This window comes from Macaca thibetana, chromosome 19, assembly GCF_024542745.1.
Source record: "Macaca thibetana thibetana isolate TM-01 chromosome 19, ASM2454274v1, whole genome shotgun sequence".
Classification (NCBI taxonomy): domain Eukaryota; kingdom Metazoa; phylum Chordata; class Mammalia; order Primates; family Cercopithecidae; genus Macaca; species Macaca thibetana.
Window position 1 is genome coordinate 38,587,353 of NC_065596.1, and position 21,323 is coordinate 38,608,675.

Genomic DNA, 21,323 nt, shown 5'->3' on the forward strand with positions numbered 1-21,323 from the left:
CTCACCCTTAGCTCTCACACAACCACCCTCAGCCCTCACACAGCCACCCTCAGTCTCACCCTGACACAGGCACCCTCACCCTCAGCCCTCACACAGCCACCCTCAGCCCTCACACAGCCACCCTCAGCCCTCACACAGGCACTCTCAGCCTCACACAGGCACCCTCAGCCTCAGCCCTCACACAGGCACCCTCAGCCCCACACAGGCACCTTCAGACCTCATACAGCCATCCTCACCCTCAGACAGCCACCCTCAGCCTCACACAGGCACCTTCACACTCAGCCCTCACACAGCCGCCCTCACCCTCACCCTCAGCCCTCACACAGCCACCCTCACCCTCAGCCTCGCACAGGTACTGTCACCCTCAGCCTTCACACTTCTCTCACCTCCACGTCCCGCCTTTCGCGCATCCCCTGCTGCTCTCCCACTCAGCGCCACCTCAGTCCCACAAAGGCGGGGCTGGGATCCCGTGGCCCGCGTGCTGACCAATGACAACTATAATTCCCAGCAGGCGCCGCGCCTGGGTACGCTTGAGCTTCCGGAGGACGCCGGGAATTGTAGTCCTGGCGGGCGTGGGCCCGTGGGGCGTGCTGGGAGCTGTGGTCCGGGGTGGCGGGCGCGCAAGCTGGCTTGTCTCTGCGGGCACCTCCGGAAGGGTCCGCCGGCTGTGCTGGTGAGGTGGGTTTCGGGGGTGTTCTCCGCCCTGGTCCAGGTCAAAGGGGAGTACAGCAGGTCCAGAAGCCGCGAACGTCTGGGGTGGCCAGAGCAAGATGCGGGGTACCTCCCAGCGGATAGAGTGAGAGGCTGACTAGGGGCCGTGAATAGACGGACTGCGAGTGCCGGACACACGCGCAGAGGATGTGACGGACTGACGGACCCGGTGAGGACGGACCGGGTGTGCACGGACCGACGGACCCAGTGTAGACGCACTCACGGACTGGATGTGGTGCGGACTGACACACTGAGTGCCGGACGTACCGACGGAGAGAGTGTCGGACGTACCGACGGAGAGAGTGTCGGACCGACGGAGAGAGTGTCGGATGGACTGATTGACCGGTGTGGGGCGGGCGAAGTGTGGAGCAGGCGGACAGACAACAGATAAAATGTAGAACCAGTGGCCTGGGAGGGTGTGGGACGGACCCGTTATTGTGTCTGATAGGCAGTTCTGTGTCTGACACCTCCTGTGTGTGTATCTGACGGGTTGGAGTGTGTGATTCTGATAGGTTGAGTGTAACACTAACCACGGAGTGTGTGACTGACAGAGATGGTTGCCCTTTGAGACTTTGTAGATGGGTTGTGAGATACTGTAAGTGAGAGGGTGAGTGTGTGACGGTGTGATTTCAAGTGTGACTGATATTCTTTATGTGTCCTTGAGATAGGGACTAAGATTATGAATGACTGTGATCAGAATAATACTGTGTGATGGAAATGCTGCGAGGGCCTGTGTTTGTGTTTGTTTTTGAGACAGAGTCTCGCTCTGTCGCGCAGGCTGGAGTGCAGCGGTGCAATCTCGGCTCACTGCAACGTCCGCCTCCCGGGTTCAAGCGATTATCTTGCCTCAGCCTCCGGAGTAGCTGGGATTACAGGCGCCCGCCACCACACTTGGCTAATTTTTGTATTTTTGGTAGAGACGGGGTTTCACCATCTTGGTCAGGCTGCTCCGGAACTCCTGACCTCAGGTGATCCACCCGCCTAGGCCTCCCAAAGCGCTGGGATTACAGGCTGAGCCACCATGCCTGGCCAGGCCTGTGTTTATTTGACTGATTATAGGTGACATTGCGATATTTCCTGTGTCTGGGTATTTTGAAGGCTATGGCTGACAGACCGTACCTGAGATAATATGTGTTAATATATGATTGACTGAGATTTTTATCAGGGAGACTAAAACTTGGGCTATCCACAAACAGTTTACCAAGCATATGAGAGAGGATTTATGCTTTGCCATGTCTGCAGCTGAAATTGGGCGACTATTGGTCATTCAGCTGGGCTTACGGATATGTCGCCCAGTGTGTGCTTATGTGTAGCAGGGGCCTATGGAATCCATACATCTACTGCATGTTTACTGTGCACCAGGCCTGTGCTGGACACTTGTAATAAATCGCCTCACATAATCTCATAGCAACCCTCTGAGGTAGGTACCATTATCAGGCTGGGTATAAGCCATGTGTGAGAAATGAAAAGAACCACCCTCCTTGGTTGGTAAAGCAGCTGTGGATGGGGAACCTCAGCCTGATAGTTGAGGTTGAGGTTGGCTGATGAGGCTGAGGAAGTTTCACATACATGTATTTCAGAGACTGTCATGAGGGATTTCTCCAGAACAGGTGTTCCAGGGGTGCAAAAGAGAATTTGGAAGCTGTTGCTGCATGTATTGTCATCCCTGACACCCATGCTCCTCCTTCCCCTCCCCTTCCCCAGATGATTCCCTGCATTCGTGGGTGACCATGCTTAGCCTTTCCTGGTCATTCCATTTGCTTAATGCCTGTTTATTGTGAACCTGCTATAGGGCAAGTCCTGTGTACTGTGGCTCCAGGACAGTCCAGCCTCTCTGAGGAAACAGTACAGAGCTAGCGAAGAGTTACCCAGGGCACTCTGGGAAGAGGACTTAGACTAGTACCAGGTATCTGGGATGACACCTGAAGAAAGTGGCAGCTGAGATGAGGCCTAGAGAGCCCAGAGGAATCAGTCAGAGAGGGATTTCAGAACTCAAGAACAGCAGGGGCAACAAGGGGTTTAGGAAGGCTATGAGAGACCCAAGAGAACTTTACAGTGCAGTGAAGGGGCTTAAACACAGCTTTGCCAGAGGTTGCCAGAGGTCACCAGCTGTCACCAAAAGGTTTAAGGATTGGGGTCTTGTTTTACAGTAACGTTCTCTTCTTCCTGTGCCCAAGGCCTTTGCTCTTTCTCAGGCCTCCTGCATCTCTGTCCAGGGTGACTTCCTTAAGCAGAGACTCCAAGCACACTGAGTGTCCTGGCTGACATTGAAGGAAAGGAAACAGAAGAACTGCAAATACTTAAAACTGTGGGAGTCGTGGATGGGAGACAGAGAGGCTAAGTCTTTGAGTAAGGAGTAGTGTGTGGCCAAAGCAAAGTGTTGAGGTCTCCTAGGAGAGGTTACACTTAATTTAGGATATTCTTCCTGACTATGAGAGAAAACAAGTTCACTGTGGGAAGTAGAGAATGTCGAGAAAAGTAATACAGTAGTCACCCCTTGTGTTCAGTTTTGGTGAGTATAGTACAATATTTTGAGAGAGAAAGACCACATTCATATAGCTTTTATTACAGTATATTGTTATAATTGTTCTATTTTATGAGTCATTGTTAATTTCTTACTATGGCTAACTTATGAACTTTATCATGGGTATATATGTATAAGAAAAAATATAAGTCTAAGTCCTCTTCCCAGAGTGCCCTGGGTAACTCTTCGCTAGCTCTGTACTGTTTCCTCAGAGAGGCTGGGCTGTCCTGGAGCCAGAGTACTATCCATGGTTTCAGGCATCCACTGGAGGGTCTTGGAACACATCCCCTGCAGATAAGGGGAACTACCATAGTATATAATACCTTGGTAAGGATGTAGAGAAATTGGAACCTTCATCCACAGCTGGTGGGAATGCAAAATGGTACAGCCAATTTGCAAAACAGCCTGGCAGTTTCTTAAAAAGTTAAGCATAGGCTGGACTCGGCCAGGCGCAGTGGCTCATGCCTGTAATCCCAGCACTTTGGGAGGCTGAGGCGGGAGGTACATGAGGTCAGGAGATTGAGACCATCCTGGCTAACACGGTGAAACCCCATCTCTACTAAAAATACAAAAAAAAAATAGCTGGGCATGGTGGCAGCCGCCTGTAGTCCCAGCTACTCGGGAGGCTGAGGCAGGAGAATGGCGTGAACCCGGGAGGCAGAGCTTGCAGTGAGCCGAGATCACACTATTGCACTGCAGCCTGGGCAACAGAGCAAGACTCCATCTCAAACAAAAAACCAAAAAAAAAAGTTAAGCATAGAGTTATTGTATCCAGGAATTCCACTCCTAGGTGTATACCTAGGAGAATTGAAAACATTTGCCAATACAAAAACTTGTACGCTACTATTGATAGCAGCAATTTTCATAATAGCCAAAAAGTAGAAACAACCAAATGTCCATCAATTGATGAATGGATTAACAAAATGTAGTATACGTATACAATGAAATATTATTTAGTTATGGAAAGGAATGAAGTACTGATAACATGCCTCATCTTAGCTGCCACTTTCTTCAGGTGTCATCCCAGATACCTGGTACTAGTCTAAGTCCTCTTCCCAGAGTGCCCTGGGTAACTCTTCGCTAGCTCTGTACTGTTTCCTCAGAGAGGCTGGGCTGTCCTGGAGCCACAGTACACAGGACTTGCACTATAGCAGGTGCACCATACACAGGCATTAAGCAAATGGAATGACTAGGAAAGGCGGAGCATGGTTACCCATGAATGTAGGGAATCATTGGCAGAGGGGGGATGACAGTAATTTTAATGAACATTTTCAGGTTCATTAACACTTTCTTTTTCTTTTCTTCTTCTTCTTCTTCTTTTTTTTTTTTTTTTTTTTGAGACAGTCTTACTCTGTCACCCAGACTGGAGTGAAGTGGCATGATCTCAGCTCACTGCAACCTCCACCTCCCAGGTTCAAGCAATTCTCATGCCTTAGCCTCCCGAGTAACTGGGACTACAGGCACCTGCCACAATGCCCGACTATTTTTGCATTTTTAGTAGAAATGGGGTTTTGCTGTGTTGGCCAGGCTGGTCTTGAACTCCTGGCTTCAAGTAATCCGCCCCCCTTGGTCTTCCAAAATGCTGAGATTATAGGTGTGATCCACCGCGCCTAGCCCATTAAAATGTTTTTTAATGAACCTAAAATACAGCTGGTCATGGTGGCAGGCGCCTGTAGTCCCAGCTACTCCAGAGGCTGAGGCAGGAGAATGGTGTGAACCCGGGAGGCAGAGCTCAAAGTGAGCCGAGACTGTGCCACTGCACTGTAGCCTGGGCAACAGAGTGAAACTCTGTCTCAAAACAAAAAAAGAACCTAAAATACATACATACTCAGTGAAAGAAGCGAGACACAAAATATAATATATTTTATGATCCTATTGATATGAAATGCCAAGAATAGACAAATCAATAACCACAGAAGTATATTAGTAGTTGGCAGGGGCTGGGAGGAAGGGAAATGGGGAGTGACTTCTAATAAGTTTCATGATGATGAAAATTGTCTGGAATTAGATTTTGGTGATAGCTGCACAACTTTGTGAATATATTAAAACCACTAAAAGGGGAAATTTTATGGTATGTGAATTATATAATTATATATATATATATATATATGTATACACACACATACACACACACTTTTTTTTAAAGTAAAAAAATGAGGGTGACTTCATAGCCCCACAACCTGGGAGGAACCTACCACATATAGGACAACTTAATACTTTCCAGTGTTTTTAATGCCTTTTTTGGGGGAGGTGGGAGTGGTATAGCAAAGACAGGTCTCAATTCTCTATGCAGTTTTTCATTCTGACTCTTTTTTTTTGAGATGAAGTCTTGCTCTGTTGCCCAGGCTGGAGTACAATGGCACAATCTCGGTTCACTGCAACTTCTACCTCCCAGGTTCAAGCGATTCTCCTGTCTCAGCCTCCTGAGTAGCTGAGATTATAGGCATCCGCCACCATGCCCAGCCAATTTTGGTATTTTTGGTAGAAACAGGGTTTCTCCATGTTAGCCAGGCTGGTCTCGAACTCCTGACTTCGTGATCCACCTGCCTCAGCCTTCCAAAGTGCTGGGATTACAGGCATAAGCCACTGTGCCTGGCCCATTCTGACTCTTTTACTTAACACTATCGCATAAGCATTTTCTCATATCATTAAGAACATGAACTTTTTGGCAAGGCATGGTGGCTCACGCTGTAATCCCAACACTTTGGGAGGTTGAGGTGAGGATCACTTGAGGATCCCTGGAGCCCAGGAGTTCGAGACCAGCCTGGGCAACATAGTGAGGCCTTGTCTCTACAAAAATAATAATAATAATAATAAAATTTAAAAAATTTCAAACAGAAAGTATTATCCCCCTCTGAATGTCGGTAGCACCCCCATCTAGAAATGGGGCTAGATTCTGAGAAGTAGAATTAATATTGAGACAGAGAGCCTGGCCATTTTAAAACTCTTACAACATACTGCCAAATTGTTTGCCAAAGATATTCTAATTGATCGCCCTCACCAATAGTACATGAAAGTAGTTTTTTGGCCAGGCGCAGTGGCTCACGCCTGTACTCCCAGCCCTTTGGGAGGCCACGGTGGGCAGATCACGAGGTCAGGAGATCGAGACCATCCTGGGTAACACGATGAAACCCTGTCTCTACTAAAAATACAAAAATTAGCCGGGCGTGGTGGTGGGTGCCTGTAGTCTCAGCTACTCTGGAGACTGAGGCAAGAGAATGGAGTGAACCCTGGAGGTGGAGCTTGCAGTGAGCAGATATCGCACCACTGCACTCCAGCCTGGGCGACACAGCGAGACTCCGTCTCAAAAAAAAAAAACAAAAAAACAAGAAAGTAGTTTTTTGCTGGCCCTGACCAGCATTCAATGCTCACAGTTGCCTGAGCTCAAACCCTAGCTTTGTGCCTACTGACCAGATGACTCTAGCAGCTGAGTTTCTCCAACTTTGAAAGTGGGAGTGGTAATACTGACGTACAGGGCAGTGCTAAGGCTTGAACAGGATAACAGATGTAAAAGGCTAGTGTGGCCTGATAGCCAATAGGTTCCCATTGTCTGTCTGTTCCCATTTTCTTTTATTCCTGTAGCATACTATGCCCATATCCATCATAATGATTATCGTATCATGTGTTGGTCACTGTCCTTCCATTGAGGTCGTTGAACCCAGGACCCATGTCTTCCCCGTATTTGCATTCCTAATACAGTGCTGGGCACAGAGTAGGCACCTAATAGAGGTGTGTTGAACAAAACTTATTATTGATGTATGTCCCCAGCAATTCTGTAGACACCGGGGATAAAGCAATGACCTAAATGAAAACCCCTGCCCTTGATGTGCTGACACTCCAACAGGGGCAAGTAAATAATAAACAAGTAATCACATAAGTGTATCATACATCAGGTGGTGAAGAGCAAATAAAGCAGTGTGGAAGCACAGAGACTTACTGATAAGGTGTCTCTTGTGTAGAAGCCTGACTTAAATAAGGGAGAGAACACCCAACAATTATCAAATGCACTTTTTTTTTTTTTTTTGAGACAGAGTCTCACTCTTGTTGCCCAGGCTGGAGTGCAGTGGCACAATCTCTGCTCACTACAACCTCCACCTCCCGGGTTCAAGCAATTGTCCTGCCTCAGCCTCCTAAGTAGCTGGGATTACAGGTGCCCGCCGCCACGCCTGGCTAGTTTTTGTATTTTTAGTAGAGATGGGGTTTCGTCATGCTGGCCAGGCTGGTCTTGAATTTCTGACCTTGTGATCCACCTGCCTCAGCCTCCCAAGTAGCTGGGACTACAGGCATGTGCCACCATGCCCAGCTAATTGTTTTGTATTTTTAGTAGAGACGGGATTTCACCATGTTGGCCAGGATGGTCTCGATCTCTTGACCTCGTGATCGGCCTGGCTTGGCCTCCCAAAGTGCTGGGATTACAGGCGTGAGCCACTGTGCCTGGCCAACATTTTTTTGTTTTAAGTTTTATTTTTATTTTATTTTTTGAGATGGAGTTGCACTCTTGTTGCCCAGGCTGGAGTGCAATGGCACAATCTCGGCTCACTGCAACCCCCGCCTCCCAGGTTCAAGGGATTCTTCTGCCTCAGCTTCCCAAGTAGCTGGGATTACAGGCGTGCACCACCACGCCCAGCTGATTTTGTATTTTTAGTAGAGGTGGGGTTTCTCCTGGTCAGGATGGTCTTGAACTCCTGACCTCATGATCCACTCGCCTCAGTCTCCCAAAGTGCTGGGATTACAGGCATGAGCCACCGCGCCTGGCCTCTGGAACATTTTTATCATCCCCAAAAGAAATCCCCGAACCCATTAGCAACCACTCCCATCTGTGTCTCTTTTCAGCCTCTGGCAAACACTAATATGCTTTCCTTTTTTTTTTTTGAGACGGAGTCTAGCTCTGTCACCCAGGCTGGAGTGCAGTGGCACACTCTCGGCTTACTACAACTTCCGCCTCCCAGGTTCAAGCGATTCTCCTGCCTCAGCCTCCCAAGTAGTTGGGATTATAGGTGCCTGCCACCACACCCAGCTGATTTTTGTATTTTTTCGTAGAGATGGGGTTTCACTGTGTTGGCCAGGCTGGTCTTGAACTCCTGACCTCAGGCGATCCACCCACCTCGGCCTCCCAAAGTGCTGGGATCACAGGTGTGAGCAACCGCACCCTGCCGTGTCTGGCTTCTTTTACTTAGCATCATGTTTTCAAGGTTCGTCCATGGTGTATCATTAATCAGTACTTCGTTTCTATTTATGGTGAATAATGTTCCATTGTATGTATATGCAGCATTTTATCCATTCATCAGGTGATGGACATTTGGATTGTTTCTTTTTTGCTGTTATGAGTAATGCTGTTATGAACATTTGCGTATAACATTTTTTGAGGACATGTTCTCATTTCTCTTGGGTATACACGTAGGAGTAGAATTGCTAGGTCATGGGGTAACTCTGTTTAAGCTTTTGAGGAACTCCCAGACTGTGTTTCCCACAGTGGTTATCCCATCTTACATTCCCGGCAGCAGCATATGAGGATTACAGTTTCTCCATATCCTTGCCTACACATGTTATCTGCTTCTAGGCATCCCAGCAGGTGTGAAGTGCTATCTCATTGTGGTTTTCATTTGCAATTCCCTGGTTGTTAGTGATGTTAAGCATCTTTTCATGTATTTATTGCCCATTTGTGTATCTTCCTTGGAGAAATGTCTATCACATCCTCGGCTCATTTTTAAATGGTATTATTCATCTTTTTTTTTTTTTTTTTTTTTTTTTTTTTTGAGACGGAGTCTCGCTCTGTCGCCCAGGCTGGAGTGCAGTGGCCGGATCTCAGCTCACTGCAAGCTCCGCCTCCCAGGTTCACGCCATTCTCCTGCCTCAGCCTCCCGAGTAGCTGGGACTACAGGCGCCCGCCACCTCGCCCGGCTAGTTTTTTGTATTTTTTAGTAGAGATGGGGTTTCACCGTGTTAGCCAGGATGGTCTCGATCTCCTGACCTCGTGATCCGCCCGTCTCGGCCTCCCAAAGTGCTGGGATTACAGGCTTGAGCCACCGCGCTCAGCCCAATATTATTCATCTTTTTACTATGGAGTTGTTCTAGATACAGGTCGCTTATCAGATACATGTTTTGCAAATATTTTCTCCCACTCTGTGGGCTGCTTTTTCACTTTCTTGATGTGGTCCTTCAAATCACAAAAGCTTTTAATTTTGATGAAGTCCAGTTTATTTTTTCTTTTGTTACTTATGCTTTTGGTGTCATAGCTAAGAAGGTTTTGCATTATTTTCAAGTATTCATGGAATATTAACCAAAATTAACCATACACTGGGTCCCAAACCAAGTTTCAGCAAATTTTAAATGATTGAAACCATCGTAGCATGTTTTCTGACCACAGCAGACTTAATCTAGACATCAATAATAAAAAGACAACTAGAAAACCCCCAGTTGTTTGGCAATGAAGCAGGAGAGTTTTAAATGACCAATGGGACCGGGCGCGGTGACTCACGCTTGTAATCCCAGCACTCTGGGGGGCTGAGGCAGGCAGATCACTTGAGGTGAGGAGTTCAAGAACAGCCTGGCCAACATGGCGAAACCCTATCTCCACTAAAAATACAAAAATTAGCCTCATGTGGTGGCTCACACCTGTAGTTCCAGCTACTTGGGAGGCTGAGGCAGGAGGATTGCTTGAACCCGGGAGGCAGAGTTGCAGTGAGTCGAGATAGTGCCACTGCACTCCAGCCTGGGCGACAGAGAGAGACTCCATCTCAATAAAATAAATTTTAAAAAATAATTAATGGGCCAGGTGCAGTGGCTCACGCCTGTAATCCCATCCCAGCACTTAGGGAGGCCAAGGCAGGCGGATCACGAGGTCAGGAGATCGAGACCACAGTGAAACCCCATCTCTACTAAAAATACAAAAAATTAACCGGGTGCGGTGGCGGGCACCTGTAGTCCCAGCTACTAGGGAGGCTGAGGCAGGAGAATGGCATAAACACAGGAGGCAGAGCTTTCTGTGAGCCAAGATCACGCCACTGCACTCCAGCCTGGGCGACAGAGCAAGACTCCATCTCAAAAAATAAATAAATAATTAATGGGTAAGGTAGAAATTGAACAGAAATTAGAAAATATTTTTAACTAAATGGTAATGAAGATACAACATATCAAACTTGTGGTGTATAGCTAAAGCTGTGTTTAGAGAGAAATGTATAGCCTTAAATGTGTGCATTAGAAAAGAGGAAAGGCTGAAAGTCAATTATGTATCAATCTCAAACACTACAAAATAATTAGCAAATAAAGTGAGAGAATGACCATGTGGCTACCTGGGGAATGTGAGACAGAGGGAGAAAGACTTGGCTCTGTGGGGGAGGAGCACGCCTTAAACAGGCTGGCTATAGGTTTGCCTGGGTTTGTAGCTTAGCTCTCTGTTAACCCTTCACTAGCTGAGGGACTTTGGGCAAATCTTTTCCTCCTGTGTGTCTGTTTTTACATCCATAAAATAGCTAGAAAGTCTCACCTGCTGAGCGTGTTGTGAGTTTTAAATGAATCTACATGCAAGCCGTAGTAGCTTAGAACGGTGCTCAGCTCCCTAATTATTATGATTGTCTATGTCTTTGTGAGAGTCTTTCGCATCTCACAGGCCCCAAGCCTGTGTTTTCCCTGATCTGTAGGCATGAGGCAGGGCCCAGGTTCCATGTGATGCTGAAGCTCTGACGTTCCTGCAGGCCCAGTTCCAAGGCTCCAGCATCCTGTGTCTCGCTGAGCACTGCTACCCAATGGCCATCCCCAAGCACTCCCTGAGCCCAGTGCCATGGGAAGAGGACAGCTTCCTTCAAGTGAAGGTGGAGGAGGGAGAGGAAGCCAGCCTCTCCCAGGGCCTAGAATCCAGCCACGACCACATTGCTCACCCTGAGGCTGCACGCCTGCGCTTCCGGCACTTCCGCTATGAGGAGGCATCTGGTCCACACGAGGCCCTGGCCCACCTCCGAGAGCTGTGCTGTCAGTGGCTGCAGCCTGAGGCGCGCTCCAAGGAGCAGATACTGGAGCTGCTGGTGCTGGAGCAGTTCCTGGGTGCGCTGCCCCCAGAGATCCAAGCCTGGGTGGGAGCCCAGAGTCCCAAGAGTGGAGAGGAAGCCGCTGTGCTGGTGGAGGATCTGACTCAGGTGCTGGACAAGAGAGGTAAAGGGGCGCTGTGGGCAGATTCATGGCACACTGGGGGTACACGCTGGACAGGAACATGGGAGCACAGGGCTCTGGTTTGGGGTTACTCATGCACTCATTCTCACATTTGTACTTTACCCTAACTCTCATACACTGTTGTAGACAGGTGTGTTTTGGTTGCAGGTGACCAAAAACGACCTGAAATGGGCTGAAGCAAAGAAGGGTAAGGAGGCAGCAGATACGGCTATATCCAGAAAATCTGTTGACAGCATCAGAACTCTCTTCTTCTCTTGTTCTGTTTCTCGGTTGGTTTTTTCTGTGTTAGCTTCCTTCTTATTTTAGGTTCTCTTTCCAAAGGGGACAAAGATAGCCAGGAACCCCAGGCTTACATCTTACCAATGTAGAAATCCCAGGGTAATAACAGTAAGAGGTTCCTGGTCTGAGCCCCCACTGGCCTGGTTGGGATCTTATGTTTGTGTTTGGCCAACCAAATCCCAGGGCCTGTCAGTGAGCAACTGGCTGTTTCTCAGAGGAAACCAGACGAGGGGCCGGGTGCCTGGGGTGGCTGTTGGGGGAGACGGAAATACCAGATGTCCCTGTGCACCTTCTCTGTGCCCACCCTGTGCTGGCCTCCAGGATTTGGGTGAGTCAAACCTGCCCCAGGCTCAGCTGGACACTGTTACTCAGAGAGACCCACACAAACATCCCAACCCAGGGAAGTCCAGTGGGATGCAGGGAAGACCCAGCCTTGGGACAGTCCAGAGCAGGGAGGGGTGGCTCGTCTGAGATGGGGTTGGCCTGGCCTATTGGCAGCAGATAGGAAGTGGGTGTACCACACACTGGGAGGAAACGTGCAGTGCGCAGGAGGAATGTGGGGTCTGGATACAGCTGAATCATCAAGGCTCAGTAGATCCAACCACTGCTTCTCTTCCTCGCCATGTGACTCCCTTGTGCCTCAGTTTACTCATGGGTAAATGGGGATTAAACGCCCACCTTAGTGGTGTTGAGAGATACAAGGCAATACCCATGCAGACCTGAAACGGTGCCTGGCACAGATTAAATACATGGTAACTGCAACTGTTAGGATAATTTGTTCAGCTCCGGGAGAAACAGGCCTCTCTGGAACGGAGGTTGGTCTATGCCCAAGCAGATGTCACAGAGACAGGGAGAGGAAAGAGGGAGTGGCCCCATCTTCCCACAGGGTTGGCCAAAGCTCAGAGAAAGGGCAAAATGCAGAGGGAATGGTGGGGTCAGAGGCCCGGCAGTGTGATTCGCACTGATGCATTCTGGTAAAAGCAGGTGGTGTGATGTTTCTGGAGTAGAGGAAGAAAGTGGGAGGCAGGGCTAAGCGAATGGCTGGGGGAGCAGGAGAGGCTGCCTGTGGACCTGGAGAAGATTCTGGAGCTGAAATCCCAACTGGGCCACTAGCTGTGATCCTGTACCAGTTACTCAACACCTTCCCTCAGCTGGATTTCAGTTTCCCCATCTGCAACAGAATCACAGCAGTACCTCCTTCTGAGAGCAGGTCAAAGCTGAAATGAGACAATGGAAGTCACCCACTGGACTTGGGGCCCAGCACATGACAAGAGCCTGATAATGGTTAGTGGCCCTGGGAGGCCAGCGGCACAGCGTCCATGGCTTACAGATGGGGAGACTGAGTCCCAGATGAGGGCAGGACTGCTTAAGGTGGTAGAGCTGGGGTTTGAGTCCAGTTTCTGCACTGCTGAAACCCCACTGTGGACTTGAGCAGTGGGTATTCCACCTGTCTCTGTCTCCTCCCTGGAATTCATCCAGTAGATGTGCCAGATTATGTGTCCTTTGCACCCATCCAGGGCAGGTCAGTGTGAGCATTCCTCTACCTCATGCACACTCTGATCTCCAAGAGCACCTCCGCCACACTCTGCCTTCACAGTACTTTATAACGTAGGGCTTGAGAGGCCAGGTGGGTACCTCACCTACTCACCCCCAGCAGCCATATTCTCCCTGGGGTTCTACTTGCAGAAATTTTCACCATCATGGGCATCTGGATTGATTCCCTCATTCAGCCAGAGTTCACTGAGCACCTTTGGACACATCCAGGCCTACAGGCAAGGTGTTGAGTGTGAGGGACAGAACTGCAACCTCACAGAGATCAGAGCCTGCAGCGGTGCATGTGCTCAGGGTCCTGACAAGGACAGACCCTCTCTCTCTCTGTCTTTCAGATCAGTTCCACATCAGGGTTTCTCCTCTGACTCTTGAGCCAAACTTGGGAGCCTTGAAAGACAGAGAGTTTGGTGGGAGGAGGAGAAATGAGAACCCATGATGTAGTGTTGGATGGTATGGGAGGACAGCCCTGCACCCTCTGTTATCCAAGCCACCAAATGAGAAACTTCCCCTTGGAACTGGGGCCAGATGTTAGGAACGAGCCACATCTCCCCTTACAAAGGGTGACCGGGGCCCTCAGCAGAGTCAGGGAGGCTTGGTGTGGTAGGAGGAGTGACGCTGTGGTTCGGATTGTTTCAGGATGGGATCCAGGAGCTGAGCCCACAGACCAAAGCTGCAAGCAGAGTGACCCGGGAGAGTCAGAGCCATCAAATGTGGTCACTGAGACCCTCATGGGAGGTGTTTCCCTTGGACCCGCCTTTAACAAGGCCTGTGAACCTGAGGGCAGCTCAGAGAGAAGGTCTGGGCTATCAGGGGAGATCTGGACAAAGTCTATCGCCCAACAGATCCATTTCAAGAAAACTTCAGGGCCTTACAAGGATGCCCCCACAGACCAGCGTGGCCGTGAATCTGGTGCCTCGAGGAACAGTTCTAGTGCGTGGCCAAACCTCACCTCCCAAGAGAAGGCTCCTTCAGAAGACAAAGTTGATCTGGTGGATGCTTACGGGACAGAGCCTCCATACACGTGCTCAGGGAAGAGGTCCTTCAAGTGTCGCGAGTGTAGGAAGATGTTCCAGAGTGCTTCGGCGCTCGAGGCACACCAGAAGACCCATGCTCGGAAGACAGCATACGCCTGCAGCGAGTGTGGGAAAGCCTTCCACCGGAGCACTCACCTCGCCCAGCACCAGGTTGTCCACACGGGGGTGAAGCCCCATGAGTGTAAGGAATGTGGGAAGGCCTTCAGCCGAGTCACCCACCTGACTCAGCACCAAAGGATTCATACTGGAGAGAAACCCTACGAATGTGGGGAATGTGGTAAAACCTTCAGCCGCAGCACTCACCTCACCCAGCACCAGCGGGTGCACACGGGGGAGCGGCCCTACGAGTGTGACGAGTGTGGGAAGGCCTTCAGCCAGAGCACGCACCTGACTCAGCACCAGCGCGTCCATACCGGGGAGAAGCCCTACAAGTGTGACGCGTGCGGCAGGGCCTTCAGCGACTGCTCGGCCCTGATCCGACATCTGAGAATCCATTCTGGAGAGAAGCCCTATCAGTGTAAGGTGTGTCCGAAGGCCTTTGCACAGAGCTCCTCCCTCATCGAGCACCAGAGGATCCACACAGGAGAGAAGCCTTATAAGTGCAGTGACTGTGGGAAGGCCTTCAGCCGCAGCTCAGCCCTGATGGTTCACTTGCGGATCCACATCACGGTACTGCAGTGACCGGAAATCGACCCTCGGGGCACAGCACAGTGCCTTCTCGGAGGCTCAACATCTAAGAGAAACCCTGAGTTCCTAAAGAGCCACAAACAGGGTGGGTGATTGATGAGCTGCCAAAATGATAGGTGCCTGAGGGCAGACTCGGGCTGTCTAGAAACAACTCTGCATTTGAGGAACCCTGATGAGCCAAGGTGATTCAGGCCAGCTGGAGAAGCTTCCAGAAGGGCCCTGAACTGCTACCCTCTGTTTCCCACTCAGGGCTGTCCCAGAGAGAAGGCAGCTGAGCTGAGGATTTGGATTGGTTCTCAGGGCCAGGGCAAATGAAGGTACATGTCTCTCAGAACTCAGCATCCCGGGATGCTCTGGGCAGGCAGACTGTAGCTTGTTCTCATGTGGCTCTTCTTGCCTGCTTTTCTGCTGCTTAGCCCAGAAGGGACACCTGCCATGCCCACCTCTGTGCCTTGGCACCTACTATTTCCACTCCAGCCTATTCTGTGCCTAACTCCAAGGCTGACTTGTGAGATGCCTTTTCCACCCTGCCTCTCTCATGGTTTCCTATCGTAATCAGTGGTGCTGCTTGACACCTCTCCAACATGTTCCTCTCTCTCCTTTTCCTTCCACATCCCACCAGTCACCAGCACTATTGGTTTAACCTGAAGCTTATCTCTAATGCACCTCCTTTTCCACTCCTGCTACCTTATGTGAGCCCTCATTGCCCCTTGCCTGGATTATAGCCAGGGTCTCCTTCCTGACCCCTTCCTGCCCTTATTCTCTGCCCCTGTATCACTCTCCATGGGACTCTTGCTATTACTCACATCTGATTGTGTCACTCCAAGGTGGAAAGCTCTCCGACCCATCTCCTTCTATAGCACAGCTTCCTGAACAGGGTGTAAGTATGCCAAGATGCAGGCCGCTCTGGGCCCCGAGCAACCTCTCCAGTTATCCTCATATGCATGTATGAATATTGTCATTTTTCTGTGCGTGCAGTGATGTGAAAATGGCCTCATCTCATACCATGACTCCACCTTCCATACACCAGCCACACGGAACTACTGTGGTTCCCGAAGGAGCCATACATTTTCCCACCTATGTGCCTTTGTACCTGTGCCTGGAACCCTCCTCTCCTTTGTCATCTAAAACGTTTCAAATGTCCCCCAAAGAAGCCTCCCTGCTCTCCGGGAACCGACTTCAGCTTGCCCTCTCTGCTTCCAGAGCACCTCCTAGATACCTCCCTTACAACTCCTACCACATTGTTTTACTTACTTGCTCCTTGCAGAGCCTGTACTGTGTTTTCCAATGATACTATGAGCTCCTGAGAGCAGGGGCCATGTCTTGCTCTCAGTATCTACAACAAACAAGACTCAGTAGGCCCTGACTGATGTCTCTTACATGAATGTGACTGGTGCCCCCAGGAGGCAGTCACCATGCTCTCTCTGCCCCACATTGTCCTTATGTATGTTTACATGGATGTCTCCCCAGCAGCTTGAACCCTGGAGAGCAAGAACAATCTGATTTTCCTGGGGCCAGCACCCAGATAAGCCTGGCATGCAGTGGCCTCAATAAAATGTGACTGTATTGTCTTTTTCTAGGGCCCCAGGTCCCCTGGTGTCATGGACTTAGTCTTTGCCAGCATTCTGTCCATGTGTTCTCTGGTCTCCTCTCACAATGCTGCATCCCTGTCCCATTTTTAGGGTCCATGTCTATCACTGGATGTTGCAGCTTCTGTTCATTACCGTTAGGGTGTCGTTCTTCATGCCTCTGTTTCTCTGATGGTCTCATCTTATGGGAACCATTTGACCTGGCGTGTTGTGCACTAGTCACTGTCACCATCTCTCCCTATGTATCTCCCTGTATTTGGGGCCCATTCCCTCTATGTCAAGAGTAAATGGAGCCACAAAGACTGATGAGAAAGGCTCATAACATGAAGGTAAGACTCAGGGAGACAGAGACCTTGGGGAATTACCTCTGAGGGAGTCCCAGACACAGGCAGAGATGGCCACAGAGGTTGTAGCAGAGGTTGAGAGACTGAGGGGTGACAGGCTTAGGGGAAAACTCAGAGAGCAGAGATGCACGTTCCCAGTGAAATGATTGCACAGGCTTCCAGCAGGCTGGAGGGAACAGAAAAGGCATGGGCCTGAATTCAGGCTACAGAGCCGACTCGTCCCTTCAGCTACTCTTGGGACCTCCTCATCTGTAAACCAGGAACAGGACCCACCTTGTATAGAGACCGACCCAAAGCCTGGCCCTGCACACCGGCTCTGACTCGCAGCAATCATCAACATCTCTCTTTGCCCCCTACTTGCTCAGTCTCTGTCACAAGAACTGGATCTCTATCCCCTTGATGCTCTGAGCATCTTCACCCATTTGGTCGTGAGACGTGTCTGTCCATGTCTGTCTAAAAGGGGAGGAGATGAGGGAGAAAAGAGGGAATCTACTGAGAGCCTGTGTGTGCTGCCCAGTCTACCAAATAATTTATATACATCTCCATCCTCACACAACCATCCCTGTTTTACAGAGGAGGAAGTGGCTTAGAGAATGTAACTGATTAACCAAAGTCACACTGCCAGGAACTGGAAGCACTGGGATTTGACAACACATCCAAATATGTCAGCAATTTCAATAAACATGACTGAACTCAACAAACCAAGTGTAAAGACAAATTCTAACAGATTGAATTTCTTTTTGGACCAGCCATATGTTCTTTAGAAAAGATACACCTAAAACAAGGATACGGGAAGTTGAGGGCAAAGGGATAGAAAAGGATATACAAAGTAGGCATGAAACTGAAGAAAGCTGAAGGAGCTGCATTAATCGCACAAAACAGACATTAACGTACAAAAGTGTTTTAAGAATCATAGGGTCACTATGTTTTTTGGGTTTTCTTTTGAGGTGGAGTCTCGCTTGGTCACCCACGCTGGAGTGCAGTGACGCAATCTTGGCTCACTGCAACCTCCACCTCCCGGGTTCACGCCATTCTCCTGCCTCAGCCTCCTGACTAGCTGCGACTACAGGCATCCACCGCCACGCCTGGCTAATTTTTAGTGGAGACGGGGTTTCACTGTGTTAGCCAGGATGGTCTCGATCTCCTGACCTCGTGATCCGCCCGCCTTGGCCTCCCAAAGTGCTAGGATTACAGGCGTGAGCCACCACGCCTGGCTGGTCACTATATTTTTATAAAAGAAACTATCTATTAGGAAGATGTAATAGTTCAAAACCGGGCACATAATATGAGCCTTGTAGAACAGAATCACAGTAAGAAACTGACAAAATCTTAAGTGTACTTGGAAGTGCTAACACATTCTTTTTTTTTTTTTTTTTTTTTTTTTTTTTGAGACGGAGTCTCGCTCTGTCGCCCAGGCTGGAGTGCAGTGGCCGGATCTCAGCTCACTGCAAGCTCCGCCTCCCGGGTTTACGCCATTCTCCTGCCTCAGCCTCCCGAGTAGCTGGGACTACAGGCGCCCGCCACCTCTTCCGGCTAGTTTTTTGTATTTTTTAGTAGAGACGGGGTTTCACCATGTTAGCCAGGATGGTCTCGATCTCCTGACCTCGTGATCCGCCCGTCTCAGCCTCCCAAAGTGCTGGGATTACAGGCTTGAGCCACCGCGCCCGGCTAACACATTCTTTATGATGATAGAAAAAATATTTGAAGAAGACAGGTGCAGTGGCTCACACCTGTAATCCCAGCACTTTGGGAGGGTGAGATGGGCCGATCACTTACATTCTGGAGTGCAAGGCAAGCCTGTGCAACATAGTGAAACCGTCTCTACAAAAAATATGAAAATTAGCCAGCCTGGGCCGGGCACGGTGGATCACACATGTAATCCCACCACTTTGGAAGGCCAAGACAGGCAGATCACGAGGTCAGGAGATTGAGATCATCCTGGTTAACACGGTGTGTAACCCCTTCTCTACTAAAAATACAAAAACTTGGCTGGGCACGGTGGCTCATGCCTGTAATCCCAGCACTTTGGGAGGCCAAGGCAGGTGGATCACGAGGTCAGGAGTTCAAGACCAGCCTGACCAGCGTGGTGACACCCCATCTCTACTAAAAATACAAAAAATTAGCTGGGTGTGGCGGTGTGTACCTGTAATCCCAGCTACTGAGGAGGCTGAGGCAGGAGAATTGCTTGAACCCCAGAGGCAGATGTTGCAGTGAGCCAAGATCGCGTGACTACACTCTAGCCTCAGCAACAGAACGAGACTCCGTCTCAAAAAAAAAAAAAAAAAAAAGGCTGGGCATAGTGGCTCACACCTGTAATCCCAGCACTTTGGGAGGCCGAGGCGGATGGATCACCTGAGTTCCTGGTCCCAAAGTGTCTGGCCAACATGGTGAAACCCCATGTCTACTAAAAATACAAAACATTAGCTGGGCGTGGTGGCACATGCCTGTAATCCCAGCTACTCAGGAGGCTGAGGCAGGAGAATCACTTGAACCTAAGAGGCAGAGGTTTCAGTGAGCTGAGATCAGACCATTGCACTCCAGTCTGGGCAATAAGAGCAAAACTCCATTTCAAAAACAAACAAACAAAAAAAACCACTCAACCCAGAATTCTATATCCAGTGCAAACATACTTAAAGAACAAAGGCAAAATACAAACATCCTCAAATGAAGCAAACCTAAGACATATATTTCTTGCCAGCAGGCCTGCCTGAAAAGAAATGCCAAAGGAAACTCTCGGTAGAAGGGAAATGATGCCATAGGGAAAGCGGGAACTTTGGGAATTAAATGATAGAGATTGCACAAATATTTTATCTTTAAAATATAGATGGAGGCGGCTGGGCGTGATTGCTCACACCTGTAATCCTAGCACTTTGGGAGGCTGAGGTGCGCGGATCACCTGGCTAACCCAGTGAAACCCCATCTCTACTAAAAATACAAAAAAAAAACTAGCCGGGCGTGGTGGCAGGCACCTGTAATCCCAGCTACTTGGGGGGCTGAGGCGGGAGAATGGCATGAACGCGGGAAGCAGAGCTTGCAGTGAGCCAAGATCACACCACTGCACTCCAGCCTGGGAGACACAGCGAGACTCCGACTCAAAAAAAAAGAAAAAGAAAGAAAAATATGGCTGGAGGCCAGGTGCGGTGGCTCACACCTGTAATCCTAGCACTTTGGGAGGCTGAGGTGGACGGATCACTTGAGCTCAGGAGTCTGAGACCAGCATGGCGAAATCCTATCTCTACTAAAGATACAAAAAATGAGCAGGCACCGTGGCTCATGCTAGTACTTTGGGAGGCTGAGGTGGGTGGATCACAAGGTCAGGAGTTCGAGACCAGACTGGCCAGCATGATGAAACCCCATCTCTACTAAAAATAAAAAGAAATTATCCGGGCATGCTGGTGGGTGCCAGCTACTCCAGAGTCTGAGGCAGGAGAATTGCTTGAACTGTCAGGCAGAGGTTGCAGTGAGCCGACATCACGCCACTGCACTCCAGCCTGGGCAACAGAGCGAGAGTCTGGGAGGAAAAAAAAACAAAACCAAAAGCAAACAAACAAAACTCAATAGTAAGAAAACAAACAGGCCGGGCACGGTAGCTCATGCCTGTAATCCCAACACTTTGGGAGGCCGAGGCAGGTGGATCACCTGAGGTCAGGAGTTGACGACCAGTCTGGCCAACATGGTGAAACCCCCTCTCCACTAAAAATACAAAAACCAGCCGGTGTGGTGGCACATGCCTGTAATCCCAGCTACTTGGGAGGCTGAGGGGTTGAATTGCTTGACCTGGGCGGTGGAAGTTCCAGTGAGCTGAGATCATGCCACTGCACCCCAGCCTGGGCGACACAGCAGGACTCCATCTCAAAAAAAAGAAAAGAAAAGAAAAAAGAGGCTGGGCGCGGTGGCTCACGCCTGTAATCCCAGCACTTTGGGAGGCTGAGACGGGCGGATCACGAGGTCAGGAGATAGAGACCATCCTGGCTAACACGGTGAAACCCTGTCTCTACTAAAAATACAAAAAAATTAGCCGGGCGAGGTGGCGGGCGCCTGTAGTCCCAGCTACTTGGGAGGCTGAGTCGGGAGAATGGCGTGAACCCAGGGGGCGGAGCTTGCAGTGAGCCGAGATCGCGCCACTGCACCCCAGCCTGGGAGACACAGCGAGACTCCATCTCAAAAAAAATGAAAAGAAAAGAAAAAAGAAAACAACCCAATTTTGTAAAGTGCACAAAATACATAAACAGACATTTCATCAAAGACGCTATATAGATGGCAACTAAACACATGGGGAAAAAATGCTTAACATCATCAGCCATTAAGGAAATGAAAGGAAAACCACTATTAGATATGTCTACACACCTATTAGAATAGTTAAAATCAACTTTTTTTTTTTTTTTTTTTTTTTTTTTTTGAGACGGAGTCTCGCTCTGCCGCCCAGGCTGGAGTGCAG

The 21,323-nt window shown here is 49.4% G+C and overlaps 2 protein-coding genes across 4 annotated transcripts in view; one reads left to right on the forward strand and one right to left on the reverse strand.

Annotated features, from left to right (window-relative positions):
• The window catches only part of ZSCAN18 (zinc finger and SCAN domain containing 18), a 407,087-nt gene that overhangs the window by 228,655 nt on the left and 157,109 nt on the right, over positions 1–21,323 (reverse strand). The window lies entirely within an intron of this gene.
• On the forward strand, positions 594–17,590 carry ZSCAN22 (zinc finger and SCAN domain containing 22). Of its 3 annotated transcripts, none has more exons than XM_050768662.1 (3): positions 594–678; positions 10,930–11,383; positions 13,868–17,590. In XM_050768662.1, exons 2-3 carry the CDS (start codon positions 10,981–10,983, stop codon positions 14,944–14,946), a joined length of 1,482 nt encoding a protein of 493 aa, XP_050624619.1. In that variant the 5' UTR covers positions 594–678; positions 10,930–10,980; the 3' UTR covers positions 14,947–17,590. The 3 variants fall into 3 exon arrangements, with proteins under 3 accessions (XP_050624619.1, XP_050624621.1, XP_050624620.1); XM_050768664.1 differs by having other exon boundaries at positions 594–673; XM_050768663.1 differs by lacking the exon at positions 594–678 and adding an exon at positions 904–2,131.

What these genes read in the sequence shown, in the direction of transcription:
- ZSCAN22 (XM_050768662.1), top strand. Translation starts at nt 10,981, where the DNA reads ATGGCCATCCCCAAGCACTCCCTGAGCCCAGTGCCATGGGAAGAGGAC. An exon ending in TCAGGTGCTGGACAAGAGAG is followed by an intron (nt 11,384 to 13,867) that starts GTAAAGGGGCGC and finishes GGATTGTTTCAG; the next exon opens with GATGGGATCCAGGAGCTGAG.